The sequence below is a fragment of the Podarcis melisellensis genome, assembly GCF_964234715.1.
Source record: "Podarcis melisellensis genome assembly, chromosome: 10".
NCBI lineage: Eukaryota > Metazoa > Chordata > Lepidosauria > Squamata > Lacertidae > Podarcis > Podarcis melisellensis.
Genome location: NC_138542.1, coordinates 36,752,451 through 36,770,433, shown reverse-complemented (window position 1 = coordinate 36,770,433; position 17,983 = coordinate 36,752,451). Strand labels below are relative to the sequence as shown.

General features: G+C 40.5%; 1 protein-coding gene across 2 annotated transcripts in view; it reads right to left on the bottom strand.

Moving 5' to 3' along the window:
- Window positions 1-283: 283 nt before the first annotated feature.
- The window catches only part of METTL25 (methyltransferase like 25), a gene marked incomplete at its 5' end in the record, with an annotated part of 43,323 nt that continues 25,623 nt past the window's right edge, over window positions 284-17,983 (bottom strand). For both annotated transcript variants that reach the window (XM_081926591.1, XM_081926592.1), the window contains 7 exons: window positions 284-569; window positions 2,914-2,985; window positions 4,412-4,486; window positions 11,108-11,201; window positions 13,109-13,182; window positions 15,950-15,979; window positions 17,470-17,564. In XM_081926591.1, the coding sequence (XP_081782717.1) occupies window positions 465-569; window positions 2,914-2,985; window positions 4,412-4,486; window positions 11,108-11,201; window positions 13,109-13,182; window positions 15,950-15,979; window positions 17,470-17,564 (545 nt within the window). In that variant the 3' untranslated portion in view covers window positions 284-464. The remainder of the gene's footprint in view (window positions 570-2,913; window positions 2,986-4,411; window positions 4,487-11,107; window positions 11,202-13,108; window positions 13,183-15,949; window positions 15,980-17,469; window positions 17,565-17,983) is intronic.

Genomic DNA, 17,983 nt, shown 5'->3' with positions numbered 1-17,983 from the left:
TCCATATGTGTTTGGCCAGTGGGGGAGCGTCAGGAATGAAGTATTTAAGCCTCTAGGATCCAAAGTGTTCAAATTCTTTCACATTGTCTATCTTCAGAACAAAAAATCAGGATGGCAGTATAAAGGGATTAGCGGATAAATGATTTAAAAAGCTTTAAAGTGGGATATATGATCATGGACCCTTCTACCCCTTGCTCGGCTTATTTTTCATGGAAATTTTACAATCCTGTTGTACTATCCATATAAGGCAAAGGTAAAATTTCACACTTCATGTTACAGGTACTTGATGGTATACAAAGGATAGTTTATTTTTGTTTTTCTTGTACATATTTCCTGATTTATAAAACCTGAAAACTTTAAAAAGAAGCCATTAACTGAACAGTTGATAACAGCAGAGTAAGTGTAAAAAGAAACCTTTGTGTTTAAAGTACAATAGCAGTATCAGTTCCCAGCATTAGATCAATTTACTTGCATGTGAAAGTCTGTTTCTTCAGAGCCACAACTGCATAGCATCTGGGGGATTTTATGGGATCGAATAATTTTACCAGTCCAGACCAGGCAATGTTGTCCTGTAAAATAATACTTGATCAGAGTACAGCAGAAAGGCATTTGACTTGAAAGCTCAGATACGGCAATATGCTTTTCCCCTAAAAAAATAAAAATTACCTAACAAATTCTGTAACACACGCAAAGTGTGTCTAACATTCATCCTCCAGTGTTGTTTGCTTGAAGTTTCACTGCTGCCAATTACAATTTCAAAAGCTATGGTTTTGAAAGGAGGCTGTTTTATTGCTCTTAGTTATTTTCTTGTGAATCTGCTACTAAAACTACACGGAGCTCTTAGTTCATCAGATTCTATCCACTAGCCCAAGAGCCCAGCAGCTGTCTTGAGAAGCGGAGGCAGAACTCTTTCCCCATGCTCCGCCTCACACGAGCTCCTTCAAGCTGATATTATGAGCTGCCCTCTGTCAACATGTGCAGGAGACTGCACTGTGGCAACAGCGTAAGTTAACAGAACTTCTTATCTAAACAAGGTAGGCAGGTGAGACGAGAAGTGTCTTCATTAACGTGCCTTCATCACTTTGGGTTGCTTTTTCTTCCGACACAAAGTCAAAATATCTTATACCAACTTTTGCTATGTCAGCTGTATGGCAGGGCTGGCCAAAGGCAGATTGGGGAGGTATCCTTAAAGGGCAGCACATTTGTCAATTACTTGTTTTATTTTTTATATGTATTATGCTCAGGAGGCATCATTTGGCTTTGCAGCCTCAGGCACCAAAATCTCTTGTGCTGCCACTGGCATAAGTACAATAATAACTAACGCTAGCAGAACAGCACAGAAAAGCAATGCTAGATATGCTAGCAGCATGGGCATAAATCTCATTCAACAGTAAATTTAGCCAAGTTTAAGTCAGTGATGAATGCTACTGAACTGATTTCCCTTTTTTCTTGTGAATTCAGAATACTACTGTGCAGATCACTAGAGGTCTATGAAGTAATAACCTCACATCATGTGAAGTTTCTGACTTCCAGCCCCACTTGCGCAGTGCTTTTGAAATCCATATTTTGGTTTTTGAAATCCATGGGAAGAAGGAGTGCTGTTTTATGTGCACCTGCTGAAGGGGGGCTCGTGGAACTGAAGCTTTCATAATTTAAAACTAGCTGGCATTTGTAAAAAGAAAAAAAAAGTTAGTTATTTAAATATTTCAACAGTTCCTCTAAAAATAACCGGTAAGAACAAAAGCACACATTTATTATAAATCAATTGTTCGAGTGCTGCACTGCAGACAAAATAAAACTCCCTTAGGATAAATCTTTTCTATGATTCTGTGATTCTCCAAAGGACTTAAAATTGTGGAGGAAAAGCAGAGCAGCTCAATGGATGTGCTTGTAAAAGCAAAGAAGAAGAAAAGTTAGGTATCGATTCAATGATTCATTATTTGTGAAAGGTCAGATATTCTGCAGAAATTTCACTGCACGTTATCAGTGCCAGCATGCATGCAGTTTGCTCCTTGGGTGAAAGGATGGAAAAAACATAAGACGACTCTCCTACTTAAATCACTATGTACAAATTTAAGCGCAGCTTGTTCACCACCAGCCTTTCTAAGAAGAAGTGATTTCTCATTCCCGAGATGATGAAAATCACCCCCTTTATTTCTAGTACTGACACAACGGTCCATTTCATACATTTGGCAATCTCTGGAATAGTACGCAAGTGAGATCATGTGAGTGTGGTGATTCTAGTGCTTGCATGAGAGCGGATGAATATGTGAAATGGTCTGCAAGTAGTAAGCTTAAAACATATCCTTTACCAAGATTACAGCTGATTAGAGGACGTTTTTGTCCAAGGGTACAGACTCTGGCTTTCTTAGGTAGCAAAATGTGAAGTGTTTATGGTCAGAAAAATTCCCATGACCCAAGCAACACTGCTACAAACAGTCATTGAAATTGCTGGTAGTCCATATCAATAACTTGATTCTGGATTAGTTAACATGTTACTTGAACAGCTAGGGATGAACCATGATGCTGAAGGTACCATGCACCACAAACACATACCTGTTGGAAACAGCACTGGTTGCATATTAAATAAAGGTGTTACCTTAATATTAAGATCATGCAGAAAACAGCAGGATATGCAAAGTCAAAATGGTTTGAGCACTTCAACTACTAACCGTCAAAAGATCTGTTTAGGCAATGTTGTTTCTTTATTACTGGTAATTTACCATGCAATTAAAAGAACATAAAAACTTTACTGCAACAGATTTCCCAAAGTAAAAACATCTGCGGCACAACATTGGGAGTGATGGATTGGACACTTAAAACTTTTCCAAATCTGTGAAAATCATGCGTGCTGCTGTTGTTCTCTTAATACGAAAAAGTATTATTCTGCTGTGTCACGTTGCTAAGAATTACCTGTTCTTTGAGGTAGCAGAGACGATCTAGAAGAATCAGCACCTCAATACAAGGTCCCAGAACAACTTTCAACTGAAAGAAACATTTAGCCACAGGAGATAAATATAATTCCATTACCGCAAACAAGCAATGTCCCTTCAATACAGTTTCCATGTTGTTTGGTGCTACATTTCATGAAATTATATATTTCATCTCATTATTTTACAGGGCTTAATTATGAACTTCAAAGGTACTGGGCCAGTAGTTTTTCACTCAGGCTGACAAGGGAAGTAATAGTGCCACTGTATTCTGCTCTGGTCAGACCTCACCTGGAGTACTGTGTCCAGTTCTGGGCACCACAGTTCAAGAAGGACACTGACAAACTGGAACGTGCCCAGAGGAGAGCAACCAAAATGGTCAAAGGCCTGGAAACGATGCCTTATGAGGAATGGCTAAGGGAGCTGGGCATGTTTAGCCTGGAGAAGAGGAGGTTAAGGGGTGATATGATAGCCATGTTCAAATATATAAAAGGATGTCACATAGAGGAGGGAGAAAGGTTGTTTTCTGCTGCTCCAGAGAAGCGGACACGGAGCAATGGATCCAAACTACAAGAAAGAAGATTCCACCTAAACATTAGGAAGAACTTCCTGACAGTAAGAGCTGTTTGACAGTGGAATTTGCTGCCAAGGAGTGTGGTGGAGTCTCCTTCTTTGGAGGTCTTTAAGCAGAGGCTTGACAACCATATGTCAGGAGTGCTCTGATGGTATTTCCTGCTTGGCAGGGGGTTGGACTCGATGGCCCTTGTGGTCTCTTCCAACTCTATGATTCTATGAGGTACCTTTAGTAAGACAGAATTTGTCCATGACAGGGGGCTAATCATTCAATAATTTGTTATACAAATTATGTTAGTTACATATATATAATTAGCTACAATCTTTTTTCTCATGATAGGTTACCAAAATGGCCCTTGGCATCAATCCTGTACTACCAGACTCTTCAACTCTTTCCCATCAAAACAGTTAAGGAAGGTGGGCACTGCCAAAGAAACAGTACAACTGCAACCTTGCCAAGTCTACCCTATTGGGCATCTTCAGAAAATTAGTGCAATAAAGATGAAAGTCTGTGAAATGCAATAGGCATGGCATCTATTATCAAGTAGCTTTGAGGTATAACTCAGCATGCAAAGCACATTGCAAGTGGCAGAAATCTTGTTAAAAGGGAACCAACAATGAAATGTATTAAAACGAACGAACAGAGACCAATATGGGTTCAAAAGGAGCCCAACTTTTTTTTTTACATTTATTATACTTGAAAAAGAATCTCCATATGTTCTCATTATTCTACTGACACCTAATATAATTTTGGAAGAGAATATGCTCCCAGTTAAGGGTTGGTTTTTTCTTCCTGTAGAGAGTATATCACAATATAAACTGATTCACCCCATCGTAAAAGTTTAACACAACCCAACTGTGGCCTAACATAAACATACAAAACAACTTTTCCGAAACTGTGATTTTACCATATTAAAAGCTTCCAGCTCATTCATTCTGTGCTTGTATTTTTCAAAGTACTCCATTATGAGGCTGTCTGAAATCTGCAATAACAGGAAAATTGATGATGGCAATTAAAACCTACCTGAGGCAGATACTAAAATTATTTTCTCTAATTAAAAATACTTGAAACCCAACAGAAATTTCATTTTACAATCAATAATTTCCCAACTTACTATAATGACTTTGCAGGACTAATTTTTCACTCCCGAAATTGTTTATGTCTCTTACCTGTGTTATTGCTCTACAGCGAAATTATACTTTTTTAAAAAAAGGGGGGATAAAATCACTCTACGCATGCCACCCTAAGCACATTTATACTAGAAAGAAAGACCTGCTGAATTAAGTGGGACATAAATTCAGAGTTAACATGTTTGGTATTGCATTGTAAGGCTGGTGCTCTCTATTGGAAGTGGAGACAATGTTCCTAGATCCTTTGCATACAATATGGGGTAGCCATTCTACATTTGGGGAAGCATTCTTAAAACAGGCATCAGAATATGAAATTCTGAATCTCTTAAAAACAAGGCTAGGCTCCTTGAAATGTAGGGCATTTTGGTAAAAGAGGCAACATTCTAGAATGTTTCAAAGTAGCTAAAATACTTTGAAACAGGAAAATCATCTGGCATGGGTGCATCATATGGATGTCCTTTGTGCTATGCAACCATAGGGAGTAAGCACATCATCCTTCTTTTCTACTTGGTCTCTGTATTTTAAATATCAGAGCAGCGTGTGGTGCAACCACACAAACAGCAACTATACAGGGAAGGTTGTCCAAGATTTGGTCCTCAGATTCCACAGCCAATGACCTGCATTCACATTCTGGTTCCAACCATGTCCATAATTGCATGTATGGTTTCAGCCCAAATATGCTACAAGCCACCAACAAAAGCCAGGGAAACAAACAGCTTAGGTAAGTCAGAGAATATAGCTTCTGTATGTAAGAGAGTGAATGGAGGAGAAGGGGAAGGATAAATACCACCGAGAGCAGAAATTTTAGCAACATTATGGGTAAAAGGGAATGCATAGGTTGTAGCCCATTGTTAAACTTCTCAGGCATCTTCTACTGCAAACAAATCAAATAAACTGATTCAAAACTTGCTTTTATTGAATTATGTTATTCCACAAGAGGAAGATTAAAAGCTTGGAAGAAGGTTGAGAACTCTGAGTTCAAGCCAAGAGTGCACTTCTATGAACTTAAGTAACGCTTTGTGAAAGGGGCTTGGATCTGGCAGAAGTTTCTGCAGGCAGAAGTGTGTGTAGGTCATTTTTTTTCCAATTCCCCCTGCCCCCTTCCGATCTTATTTCACTTCTCACACACTTTGGAAGGTCCAAAGTGTCTCTAGAGCATATTTTCAGGGGGGTGGGTGGGAGAAGATAAGCTGCCCATGAAGGCCTTGGAGAAAGGGGGTGAAGGTGCATGAAGTTACTGTATTTGCGGCCCAATTTAAAATCTCGTTTTAAGTGCAGAAATGTATTTCATCATAAGGGAAGTTAGAGTAAAAAGTGGGCAGGGGTTCAACCCAGAAGACTGATGTATACTATCCCCACTAAGATGTAGCAGCTAAAGCATGCTTGGCTGTTATGAATAGGCTCGAGGTTTATGCCTTACTTTTTCTGCCTCCCCTCTTAGTTTGCAAAAACTATTTTGTCCCCAAACCAAAACTGTAAACTTTGCTTTCAATGCTGATGTTGAAACAAACCATAGTTTTCACAATCCATGATGCCTAAATGAGACATCTGTTTAAACCAGGGATGGAGAAAAGAAGTGCAACAATTCGAATCCTATTATTGATGGTCAAACCACAATTTGCTTATGTCTGAGCTGACTCATAGGAAATCCAAGAAAGCTTCTCATACCTTACATGTGAAGGAGATATGAAGAGATCTAGTCAAAAGAAGACTATTCTATGCCGATCCCTAAATTACAGCATCTTTAGAATAAAAACAGGAGGTACAAACTAGAAATTACCTTGCATCCTGCCACGCAAATGCTCACATAAAAGGAGAGATCAGCTCACTATGACAGCAGTGGAATACCTCAAATGAAATGTCATATATTCAATTCTTAATGCTTATGTGCCACAAACTGGTTCCTTCTTCTCCAACACCTTGTTGGTGCTGGGGATTTTCGGTTTGCATATTTTAAAGTGAAGTCTGTAGTTTGCCAGCTGATTCTTGTAAATACTACAGCTGTTAAAACTCCTTATCAGATTAAACTGGAATTTGGCACCGGCAGTACACAGATTATATGTTGGTTTATATTTAAACGACAGCCATCCTTGAAATACTGCATTAATATATGTGCTTTATACAGTTTTAACAGCAACCTTTCATAATCCCGTTTTGACAGCAGGACTATATCTTCCTTTCCACAATTGGCTGGTAAATGTTCTTGCTGAAATGCTCGTTACAATTTAAGATTCGGATGACCTATTTGCATTATAACTCAAGTTAATAAGGAATGGCAAACCAAACCCCTCAACAGCTTCGAAACTAAACACACCCACACACTAAGGTGGTACGTTTACTTGAGAATAGGTTCCACTGAACTTGGTGAGACTCCTGAATAAATAATGCAGAAGATTGAAATTGAATGTATCAAAGAGAGATCTCATCAAAACAAATGGCACCTATCAAATCTACAAAGCTTCTTTCTGGTTGTTCAGTTCTGGATACATGAACAAAGAACTCTGAATTCATTGACACTGAAGTAAACGAGACAACCTCTGGTTGGGATGAACAACTAGATCAACACAATGTGCCTAATGAAGGCACCTGCTACTTCTCCAAGCAAGGAGATAATGGGAGAAGGGCAATTCCCCCACACTCCTTGCCTTGCTTGCGTGCTCAGGCTTGTAATTTAATGTCCCAAGAGCTTCTGTGGCTCACTTGACAGCTTCTTTGCTGTCATGAAGAATGAGGTCCTCAAGGAAAGAGGGTGTCACTCCAAGAAAAAGAAAAGTGATGCCTTAAGGCTGACTCATTCCTTGGGGGACTAACTGATATCCTCTCACACTGAGGACACACCTCCAGGGATTGGGGTGTGTGTGTGTCTTAGTAGTGTGTGATTCACTCCTTAGAAGCGCAAAGAGATGTTTGACAGGTGTCTGGGCTGCATGCTAACTAGCCTGCCTGGTGTGAAGGTTGCCAATGCTTTGACTAGACAGCCTGGTAGGATGAGTAAACAACAGTGGTGAAATTCCTGGAAACAAAATGTAGTTTTATACATAGGACAACTAGGACCCGCAAGCCAGCTTTTGGTGAGAAGCTTTGTTTCACAAGTGGGGCCAGCTAGGTAGGCTGAGTTGAGAGGTCTCATGCGTGGTTTATACAGAGGTATGCAGATAAGGGATGTGGATTCTTAGTCCCTGGGGGGTGTTTTGTGACAAGTCAGCTCTTCAAATAGTGATAAGCTCTCCTCAAACCAGAGCAGAACCACACTGATGGTAAAGGGACCCCTGACAATTAAGTCCATTCGCAAACGACTCTGGGGTTGCGGCGCTCATCTTGCTTTACAGGCCGAGGGAGCCAGCGTTCGTCCGCTTCCGCAGACAGTTTTTCCGGGTCATGTGGCCAGCATGACTAAACCACTTCTGGCGAAACCAGAGCAGCACACAGAAACGCCATTTACCTTCCTGCCGGAGCGGTACCTATTTATCTACTTGCACTTTGCTGTGCTTTTGAACTGCTAGGTTGGCACTGATGGTACTTAACATCAAAAAGGTTGCAGAGCAGCTTTTAAAATTAATCTTTGGGGGGCAGCTGTTTGAAGTTGGAAAGCATCCAGTTCATCAGGACAAATTATCTCGAGTGAATGAGGGTGAATATATTTCTGATCACCCAAAAAGGGACGAGGTAGAACTGGGAAATGAGCGTACAGTACGACATGGCTTCCATAATGGGAGAGAGCCCAAGGAGAGAACCATAATATTGGGCCTTTGGGAAGAGTCACAACCCAGGAACAGAAGGTCCCAGGGGTAGAAGTTTCATGTAGTAGGTCCCAGTTTAAATCCCCTGGCACTTCCAGGTGGGATTATACTCAGAGTGGATGTGTTTGTATGCTAAAACTAGAGTCTCTGAACCAAGACAACTGAGCCGAAGTGCTTGACCTTAAAGGAGAACATAGACCAAAGACTAACCCTGCCAGAGGCTCTGATGTGATCTGTGAGGCCACTTTCTCCAAACCATGCCCATCAGCCAATGTCACTAGTGATAATCAGCTGGTGGGTGGAAGACAAGGTTTACCGTATTTTTCGCCCTATAGGGCGCACCTAGGTTTTTTGGAAGGGGAAATAAAAAAAGAAAAAATTATTCCCCCCCCCCGGCGCGGGGCCCGAGCTTCCCCCGACCCCAGCCCCCAGAACAGGCTGCTATCCGCAAGCCTTGGGAGCTTGCGGGAACTCCCGCCGGTCTCCCCAGGCTTGCGGATATCTGCCTGAAGCCCGGGGAGTGCTGCTCAGCGTGCCCCAGGCTTCGGGAAGCAGGCTGCTATTCGCAAGCCTAGGGAGCCCGGTGGGAAGTCGCGCTGGGCTCTCAAGGCTTGCGGAAATCTGCCCGAAGCCCGGGGCGTGCTCTGCTGTGCTCCCCGGGTTTCGAGCTGCAGGCTGCTGTCCGCAAGCCTTGGGAGCCCGGCGGGAAGTCGCACCGGGCTCCCAAGGCTTGCGGATAGCTTCCTGAAGCCTGGAGAGCGAGAGGGGTCAGTGCACACCGACCCCTCTGGCTCTCCAGGCTTCAGCGAAAGCCTGCATTTGCCCCATAGGACACACACACATTTCCCCTTCACTTTTGGAGGGGAAAAAGTGCGTCCTATAGGGAGAAAAATATAGTAATTCTGCCTTGGCTGTGCCGCCCTATTCCCAGCAGGGAACAAGATTGTACAGCCAAGGCAGCAGGATTTAATCCCTGCACATCAGCTGAGTGGGTATTAAAGCCATGTGCAAAAGTGTTACTTGAAGCAGCTCACGTGTGAGAGCTACTTCAAAGAGGCTTTAGGAAAAGGTTTAAGACAGCCCCTGCACTCCTGTTTGAGCTAAAGGAGAAGAGAGAAACAGGATAAGGAGGAGCTTGGACTGTTGAATGATAAGGTGTGTTAAAGGGGGGGGGTAAGAGGCTACACAGAAACTGAATTACTTCTTTGCACCTGTATTTTCTACAGAAAATGTAAGATAGGTATCCATGTCTGAACTTCTCAAAAAGAGAGGCTGAAAGACAGAAGAAAATAGTGGTGACAAGATATGACATTCTTATTGAGAAATGTAAAAGTAGCAAATCATTAGGTACTAATCTTATCCACTTTTTTCCAAAGGTTACTTTCTGTTAATTTGCTATGTAACCATGTTCACATATCCTGGGAAATGCTGTACAGTTTGGAATTTGTGACCCAGGATCCATTTGAGCCTTGCTTACAGCGTTTTTCTAATAACCTCATAGTTGTTTGTGTTAAGTTTCTTTTTTAACTAATTCTCAATTTTTAAAGTAACTTCCTCTATTGAAATTAAATGGGCTTCAATCCAAATTGCTTAGTCTGAAGAGATCTTTAGATCACAGGCACTTGATTTCTGCCTGAAGTAAAACCAATGTCAATGCATTAGAACAAGGGCTCTTGCAGGTTTTCTTTAGAAATATAAGCTTGTTAAAAAGAAAACACCAGAAATAACAAACACACATTATATCCAATAAATGTAGCAATAAGTTCCAGATGATGTCAAAAAAGGGCAAGAAACTGAAAATGCAATTCAGTAAACAGAATAATCTGTGAGTCTTCCCACATATGCGGGGAGAAAAAACTTCTCAATATAAAATGTTCTGGAAAACATCAAATTTTACTGACAAAACCAATATTGCTAATTTAGTGATATATATTTTTAATAAAAAAACCCTACTCAAAGCATATCTATTGAACATGTGCTGTGCAATCCAACACATGTTCATTCGGACACTATCCCCATTTATTTCAATGGGACTTATTCACTAGCAAGTGTGCACAGGACTGCGGTCTCCATTTCCCTGGGAATAGAGACATAAACGGAATTTCTACCATATGCATGAATTCATATATATATTATTTATTACACATACAGAAAAATCCCTTAGTATATTACGCAAGGCCCTATTTCAGAAAAAAAATCCAAATAATTCTCTTTAGCACTATTTAATATTTACAGTGAGGATGTTGTGTCCGAAGAGGGAGAAGGAATCCTTCTCTGTTTAGAGAAGTTTTTTAAATGTTTGAAGTTTTATTCTGTTTTAAATGTTCTGTTGAAAGCCGCCCAGATTGGCTGGAGAAACTGAGCCAGATGGGTGGGGAAGATAATAATAATAATAATAATAATAATAATAATAATAATAATAATAATAATTGCTCTTGGCATATGCAATTCCTGCTATTCCACTATCACTGATTTGTAACTTTTTGCTTTTATCAATTACAGGAAATTAAATTGGAAGAGCGGAATAAAATCTTCCAAATATTACACTTGCAACAATTTGGAACTGATAGGTATGTGTAACTTAAGACATACAGTAGATATGCATTTCAGCAACTGTCAAGACAACATAAGCTTTCAGATTTCAGCAGCAGAACTTCCACTAGCAAACAACCCACTGAAATAAACTGTCATCTATGAAGGTGAATGGCATGTATTGAGTAATCAGCTACTTACCTCTGACTCATCGAGTTCAAGCTTTTTAAAAGCTTTTCGAGCATAATCCAAGAAGGAAGATGATTTAGAATATACTTTCCCAATATTACGATCACTGAAATGATAAATAGGACGTATTTTTGTTCTTGTTGCATTAGAAGGCTATATATTGTCATTCCACAGAGAGCATTAACAGAAAGCATGAATGACCTAACAAGATAATGAAATACATAAAATACTGTTTTATATTTATTCAAGTTTCCTTTTCAACTTCACTGGGAATACAGATCATAGATCACAGAAGACTGGGGATGCCAGTAGATCATAGATAATAGAATTGTAGAGCTGGAAGGGACCACAAGGATCAGCCACTCCAACCCCCTGCCATGAAGGGATATTTTGCCCAATATAGGGCTCAAACCCACAACCCTGAGATTCAGTGTCTTGTGTTCTACCAACTGAGCGATGATTCCAAAGGCATTTGTATTAAATAAAATACTTATCCTTGCATGTTAAAGAAAGAAGTTATTATACAGCCCTATATAGGACGGCCTGGCGTGCTCTGGTCCATGGGGTCACGAAGAGTCGGACACGACTAAGCGACTAAACAAATGCAGTGGTACCTTGGAAGTTGAACAGAATCTGTTCCAGAAGTCTGTTTGACTTCCAAAACCAAGGTGCGGCTTCCGATTGGCTACAGGAAGCTCCTGCAGTCAGTCAGAAGCTGCATCGGACGTTCGGGTTCCAAAGAATGTTCACAAACCGGAACACTCACTTTGGGGCATTCGGGTTTGGGGCATTCAGGAGCCAAAACGTTTTGACTGCAAGGCTTTTGGGATCCAAGGTACGACTGTATTATACAGCCCATAGTTGTATCATGTAGACCAGTGTTCCTTCAAGCTTGGGTTCATCAGATGTTCTTGGACTACAAGGCCCATCATCCCTATCCAGCTTAGTCAGGGGTCAGAGATATAAACTGCAGTCCAACAATATCTGATGACCCCAAGGTTGAAGAACACTGATGTAGACAATATATAAGGTGCACAGGTAGGGGGTAGATAGCTTGAAACAGAGTATCTCCAGCAAGAAATGTTTGAATCAACAGGTAGAAGTGAAGACCTATGTTTGATGCCTATGTCAACCACAAAAAGTCTTGGGGAAGTCACATTCTCTCAAACTCAACACTTTGTAATGATAATGACTTGCCTTACAACTGAGAAGCTGAACAGTAAATATTAAGCATTTACTACAGTTGAAACGCTATATGAATGATTAATAATGGCTCGTGGTAGGCATCATTATTCACTCTTTTGTTTGACTTCAGCTGCTTTTCAAGCATGGTTACATAAACCATTTTCAAGAATAATTTGGCTACATTTGCCAAGCTTTGTTAAAAATCAAGACACCACATAATTTACCAGTTCCTTCTGAACGATCAACTTAATTAAAACATAAAGAATTTACAGGTTCAACTTGCTTGCGGTAGAACTTTGCAGAGTCCTATTCAGCGCGGGTGGCACTGTGGGTTAAAACACAAGCCTGGGGCTTGCCGATCAGAAGGTCGGAGGTTCAAATCCCCACAACGGGGTGAGCTCCCGTTGCTCGGTCCCAGCTCCTGCCAACCTAGCAGTTCAAAAGCATGCAGTGCAAGTAGATAAATAGGTACCGCTCCGGCAGGAAGGTAAATGGTGTTTCCGTGCGCTGCTCTGGTTCGCCAGAAGTGGCTTAGTCATGCTGGCCACATGATCCAGAAGTTGTACATCGGCTCCCTTGGCCAGTAAAGTGAGATGAGTGCCACAACCCCAGAGTCATCCGCAACTGGACCTAATGGTCAGGGCTCCCCTTTACCTTTACCTTTATTCAGATTTACAGACCCACAGTCAAAGAGATACTGTGAGCTATCTATGAAAGAGTTGCTGCTCTTTCAATACATGCATTCTTCTCAGGTTTCGCCACCACCGTGAGTAAAAAAAGGAGGCAAAAGTTGTTCTTCCTTAACGATATGAAATTATAGCATACTACCTTCTTTTGACTCCATAAAATTCTTCTACAATAACCTGGAGGACAGCTCGATAAAACAAGGATTCTGTAGGCAGCTGCAAGGAATCAAAGAACAGCAGGGTATTAAGTTGGAACCAGACACCGCAACTAGAACAACGAAAACAGTTGGCTGTCTTCAACTAATTACTGGTTTCTGTTCATTCCACCTAGTGTTACTAGTATGTCTCTTGTTCCCAAGTTAAAGTGTTGTTCTTTAGAAATGTAACGATGTAACCATAATTGTTGGAAAAAATAAACACAGGAAACAGCAAGCACTGAATGGGGCTGAGGAGCAGGCTAAAGAAAAACAGTAAGCCCCACAGGCCAAATTATGCTATTTGTTATGTTGGTTTTACTGCAGAAATGTACCCATTTAGGATTAATCTGGTTCTCTAAAGTCAGAGGGAAAACGTTTCGCAAGTTTTCAATGCGCTTTCTATCCCCTAACAACTTCATCTTCTTTCCCCGATACACACAGAAACTCCTGGGCTTCTACAAATAGTGCAATGTGTTGAAGAGCTTCATACCTTTAAGAATGAACTATGTGTTTACATAAGAAGAGGCAATACTTGCACCTCTTTAAAATGCACGGCCAAATTTATCCCCTGTGTAAACTCCACTGGGCTAACGGCTTTGCAGCAGGGACACACTGGTCTGTAAATCTGGTGTGCTGAACAGTCATGCGGCTTGTGTACATATACCAAAAGGGATGATAAATGGCGTTGTAATGATTTAAAGTATCCACAAAAGGAATTTGGATGGAGATTTGAAAACAAAGAATATTGAGTGCCTTGCCAGAACCAAGAATTTGTAATAAATCAAAGCTAATCCTTCCAATACTTCCCCATGTTTATATCTCTAGTTGTATATAACTAATATTGAAGAGAAAATTCACTGATGGTTCACTGGCCCACGTTAGGAAGCCATTTCAATCTGACCACTGTGTTTCTAGTTAAATGTCAGAAAATTAATTGCATGATGTACAATCTGGCTTTATGTTACTCTAATATTTGCCCATAAACTAAGATTTCAGTAATATATAATTCTTACGGAAGAATCTGGACTTGCAGCAATACATTGTAAGAAAATAAGGGCAGCTACCCAACTGTAAAAACTGAAAGTGGAAAGGCATGATAGTCTCTTTAAAAAAAAGTTTATGAACGCTGACTACATTACTAGAAAAGATACTGGTGCAAGATTCTGAAAGAAAAGAACACTGTGAGATGCCCAGCTAAATAGAATTTCTTCACTAAGCAGGTCTCCATTGTTCCATAAACGCAATGAGCCAGCTTAAATTGCCAAATTTCCCCCCACAAATGCACACAAGCACGTGTTTTCTGGGCACAGTTCAAAGTGCTGGTTATGACCTTCAAAGCCTTATATGACTTGGGACCAGTTATCTGAAAGGCATCATCTCCCATACAAGCCCACCCAGGTTTTAAGATCCTTGAGAAAGGCCTTTCTTTCTAGCCTGCCAACATCAAAATTGGCTGCTCCCCGGCTCTGGAACTCTTTATCAAGAGAGGCCTGGCGAGCTCAGTCTCTGATGACCTTCTGCCGGCAGCAAAGACATTTTTATTCAGACAGACATTTGGCCCATAAATTGATATGTAAATATGCTGTAGTGGGTTTTAAATGGTTGCTTTTATTGACGTTTAACTTACTCTCTCTGTATGTACTTGTATGCTATTGCTGTTTTATTGCATTTGTATTATTGTCTACCACCTTGAGAGAAGGCAAGATACATATGTAATAAATGATAACAATAAAGAATACATAGCCACATGGCAAAAGGTTGCAGAGGTAATGATGATGGATAGGGGATTTTTCCAAGCAGCTGTAATCAGAGTTAGCAGCCAGGAGTTCAAGCTGTATTGTGTTTACTACTTCCAAACGGTCAAATATATAAGCAAATAGAAGAATCTGGCGGTGTAAACCAACCTCAACTGACACCTATTCCATAATAAGTCGCATCACAACAATGAAATGTGAGTCACAAAATGCGTTCCGCGGAGAGTGCACTTTCAGCCATCTGTAAATCTTAAAAGTGTTTTTGGCCTGTCCTGTCTTACCATGCGTTCTTTAAGAAAGCATGCCGTGTTTTTAAGCAGACGAAGATTAAGTCACAGTTCCACAAAACAGAAGGCTTTACTTGGGAAGAGCTCCACTGCCGGCAACAATGAGCAAGCAGGGACAAGACTGACACAGAGGGAAGAAGCTCATAAAGGGTATCATCAGAGGCAACTCTAATCCAAATGAACTTTTGGAAAGAGAGGACTGAATGCAGAACGGGTTGCAATTAGGTCAAAAGCTTTTGTTGGATAAGAAAGAACTCTTGATTGTCAAAGGATCAATTTAACTTCATATTTTCCATGGATACACCTTTGGACTCGGAAAAAGAGATTTTATTTTAAATTTGCATGAGGCAGAAAAGAAACCAGTTTACAATGAGACTGTAATCCTCAACCCGGTTATTCAGTAGTCTCTGGACTTCAAATGAGGCTACTACAATGAAAGAGGCTGATAGAGGAATGAAATGCAAGACATTCAGAGTACTTTTAATGTATGCTCTTGCTATTTAAATCACTCTTAATTAACTGGAGAAAATTATGTTTTATCATTGCTCCATGAAGACCAGGCAATAAAAGTGCAATTTCATGGTGCTGATGCAGAATATCAATCTGCCTCCAATTCAAGCTTTGCTGTTTGCTAACTCTCCAATTCCAGCAAACGAGAAGTTCAGCACAAGGTCATGTATTCAAAGTATTCAAAGTGAGAAAACAGCTTTGTCATCAGAAGGGTTAAATACACAACATTACTCACCACTTGGCCAACAGCAACTCGTTCCAGAGCCTTCAAAGAGAAAAAGAGAAAAATACTGATGTGTTTATTCTTCAATCTGAACATATCATAAACATACGTCATTAAAGGGGTGGGGGAATAACAGAATATATGACAGAAATGTGTGTGCTTGCATCTATCACATGTTATTTAAGAATGTAATCACAGGATTCACAGTTACAATGAAACGTATATATTTCTGCAAATATCTGAGATGATACTTGGCTGTACATTTTTAATAAAAAAACTGAATTCGATGAGCACTTCATTTTAGTCTACAATGCACCTAAAATGGTAATGGATTATCAGGTATGCCTGAAAACTATGAAATGGAAATGGAGAAGACTTTAAAGAACTGTTCGGATACAAATTCAATTCTACAAAAAAATTAGAAATATCCCTTCTACTGAATAAAAACTTTAAATGCAAAGGGCTGGTTCACATAAACCATGGTTTAGTGCTACATTCACAAGCAGGAACAAGCCTAAGCAAAACAGCCATGCTGCTTACACATGGTTGTCATATTATTTTTCCATTGCGCACAGGAAAAGCAGAAGTAAACATAGCTTCCCTGATTAGGCACCCAGTAAATAAGTTAAGTAGCAAGGTGGGGGAGGAGAATGTGGGGCAAAGTGATAGGAGGAGAAAAGGGATGCAGACCATCCTCAGCCTGTTGGAGAAAAGCGGGCTAAGATACTAGGGGAAGCTAAATCTGTCTGAATATGTTTAAAGGGATAATGCAAACTGAGACAGAGGCTTAGCAAGTCGAAAGGGACAAAGGCTGAGGTTCATAAGAAGATCACACAAGGATCAAATGCACATTTGGTTCAAAGTAAAGATATGTTGCTTGGGATTGGACTAGCACTGCAGCCAGAAGCAGGGGGCAGTTCTAATATTCAGACCTGCTTGGCACATGGCAGACTCTGCTAACCCAGTTTAATTCGTAGCTAGCATCTGTGAGAATATCAAAAGCACGTAAATTGAAATTTTAGTAGGTTAAGAAAGGAGGAGATTGGGGAGATTGAAGACACAACACAGTGGTCATCCAAGATAAATGTCCCTAGAAATCCGAATGCATGTTATGCCATCTCACCATGTCATGAGATGGTGCATTTGAACTGAAGAAACATTGCACGTAAAGCTATCTTGTTAAAAACGGATTGAGAGTCTACTCTGACTTTGTAGCCAGGCAGACATTTTTGCTATGCTTAGTTGTGATATCCAACAAAGACTAGTGAAATCAGCGATGGGGCTGCCATGGATTTCTGCCCTTTAGACAATTGTCAGGACCTTCTGCTCTGTGCCATATCTCATATGAGCTCAAAGCAACCAAGCTGTGCCCAAATTTTCATATGGGCCCACTAACTGACCATGAATACACCACTAATGGTGTTATTCTGCACCGCCTGATATTTAAGAGACAAATACAGGTCTGCAAGCAAAGCACAACAACTTCCATCACATGTAGATACATTTTGGGGGGGTGGGGAAAGAAACTGTACCAAACAGGCTGCCATTCTGGCATTGCGACCACAGAACCAGCCCTCTTCCTTTAAATACCGGCTCATGGGAAAACCCAGTGTTCCGTGAAGGACATCTGCAAAAGAAAGAGAAACAATACAGAAACAGTGTAAATAGGCTGTTGAGAATACACTAGAGCATTGAAAGGGATTTTTAAAAGCTACCTAGTTTAACAACGCAAAACAGCAGTTTGAGAGAGATATCTTACCTGGTGAATACCATTAGCCTAAGGGCCTACATCTAAAAATCCTTGTATTTTCTCAAGGTAAGCTATTATTTCCATTCTAAATTAAATCCCTCGTGTAATAGGATCCTCTAAAAAAACACAACAACCCTGGTGCATCATTTACATTGTGCAGCACAGACAATTTATAATAAGATTTCAGCATACTAACCTAGAATGATGGTTGTTGTTTTAATATATTAGGTGCATTGCCAAGAATCTCATTTCAGCTGGTATTCTCCACATCGTCTCCGAACTATGTGATCTGCTTT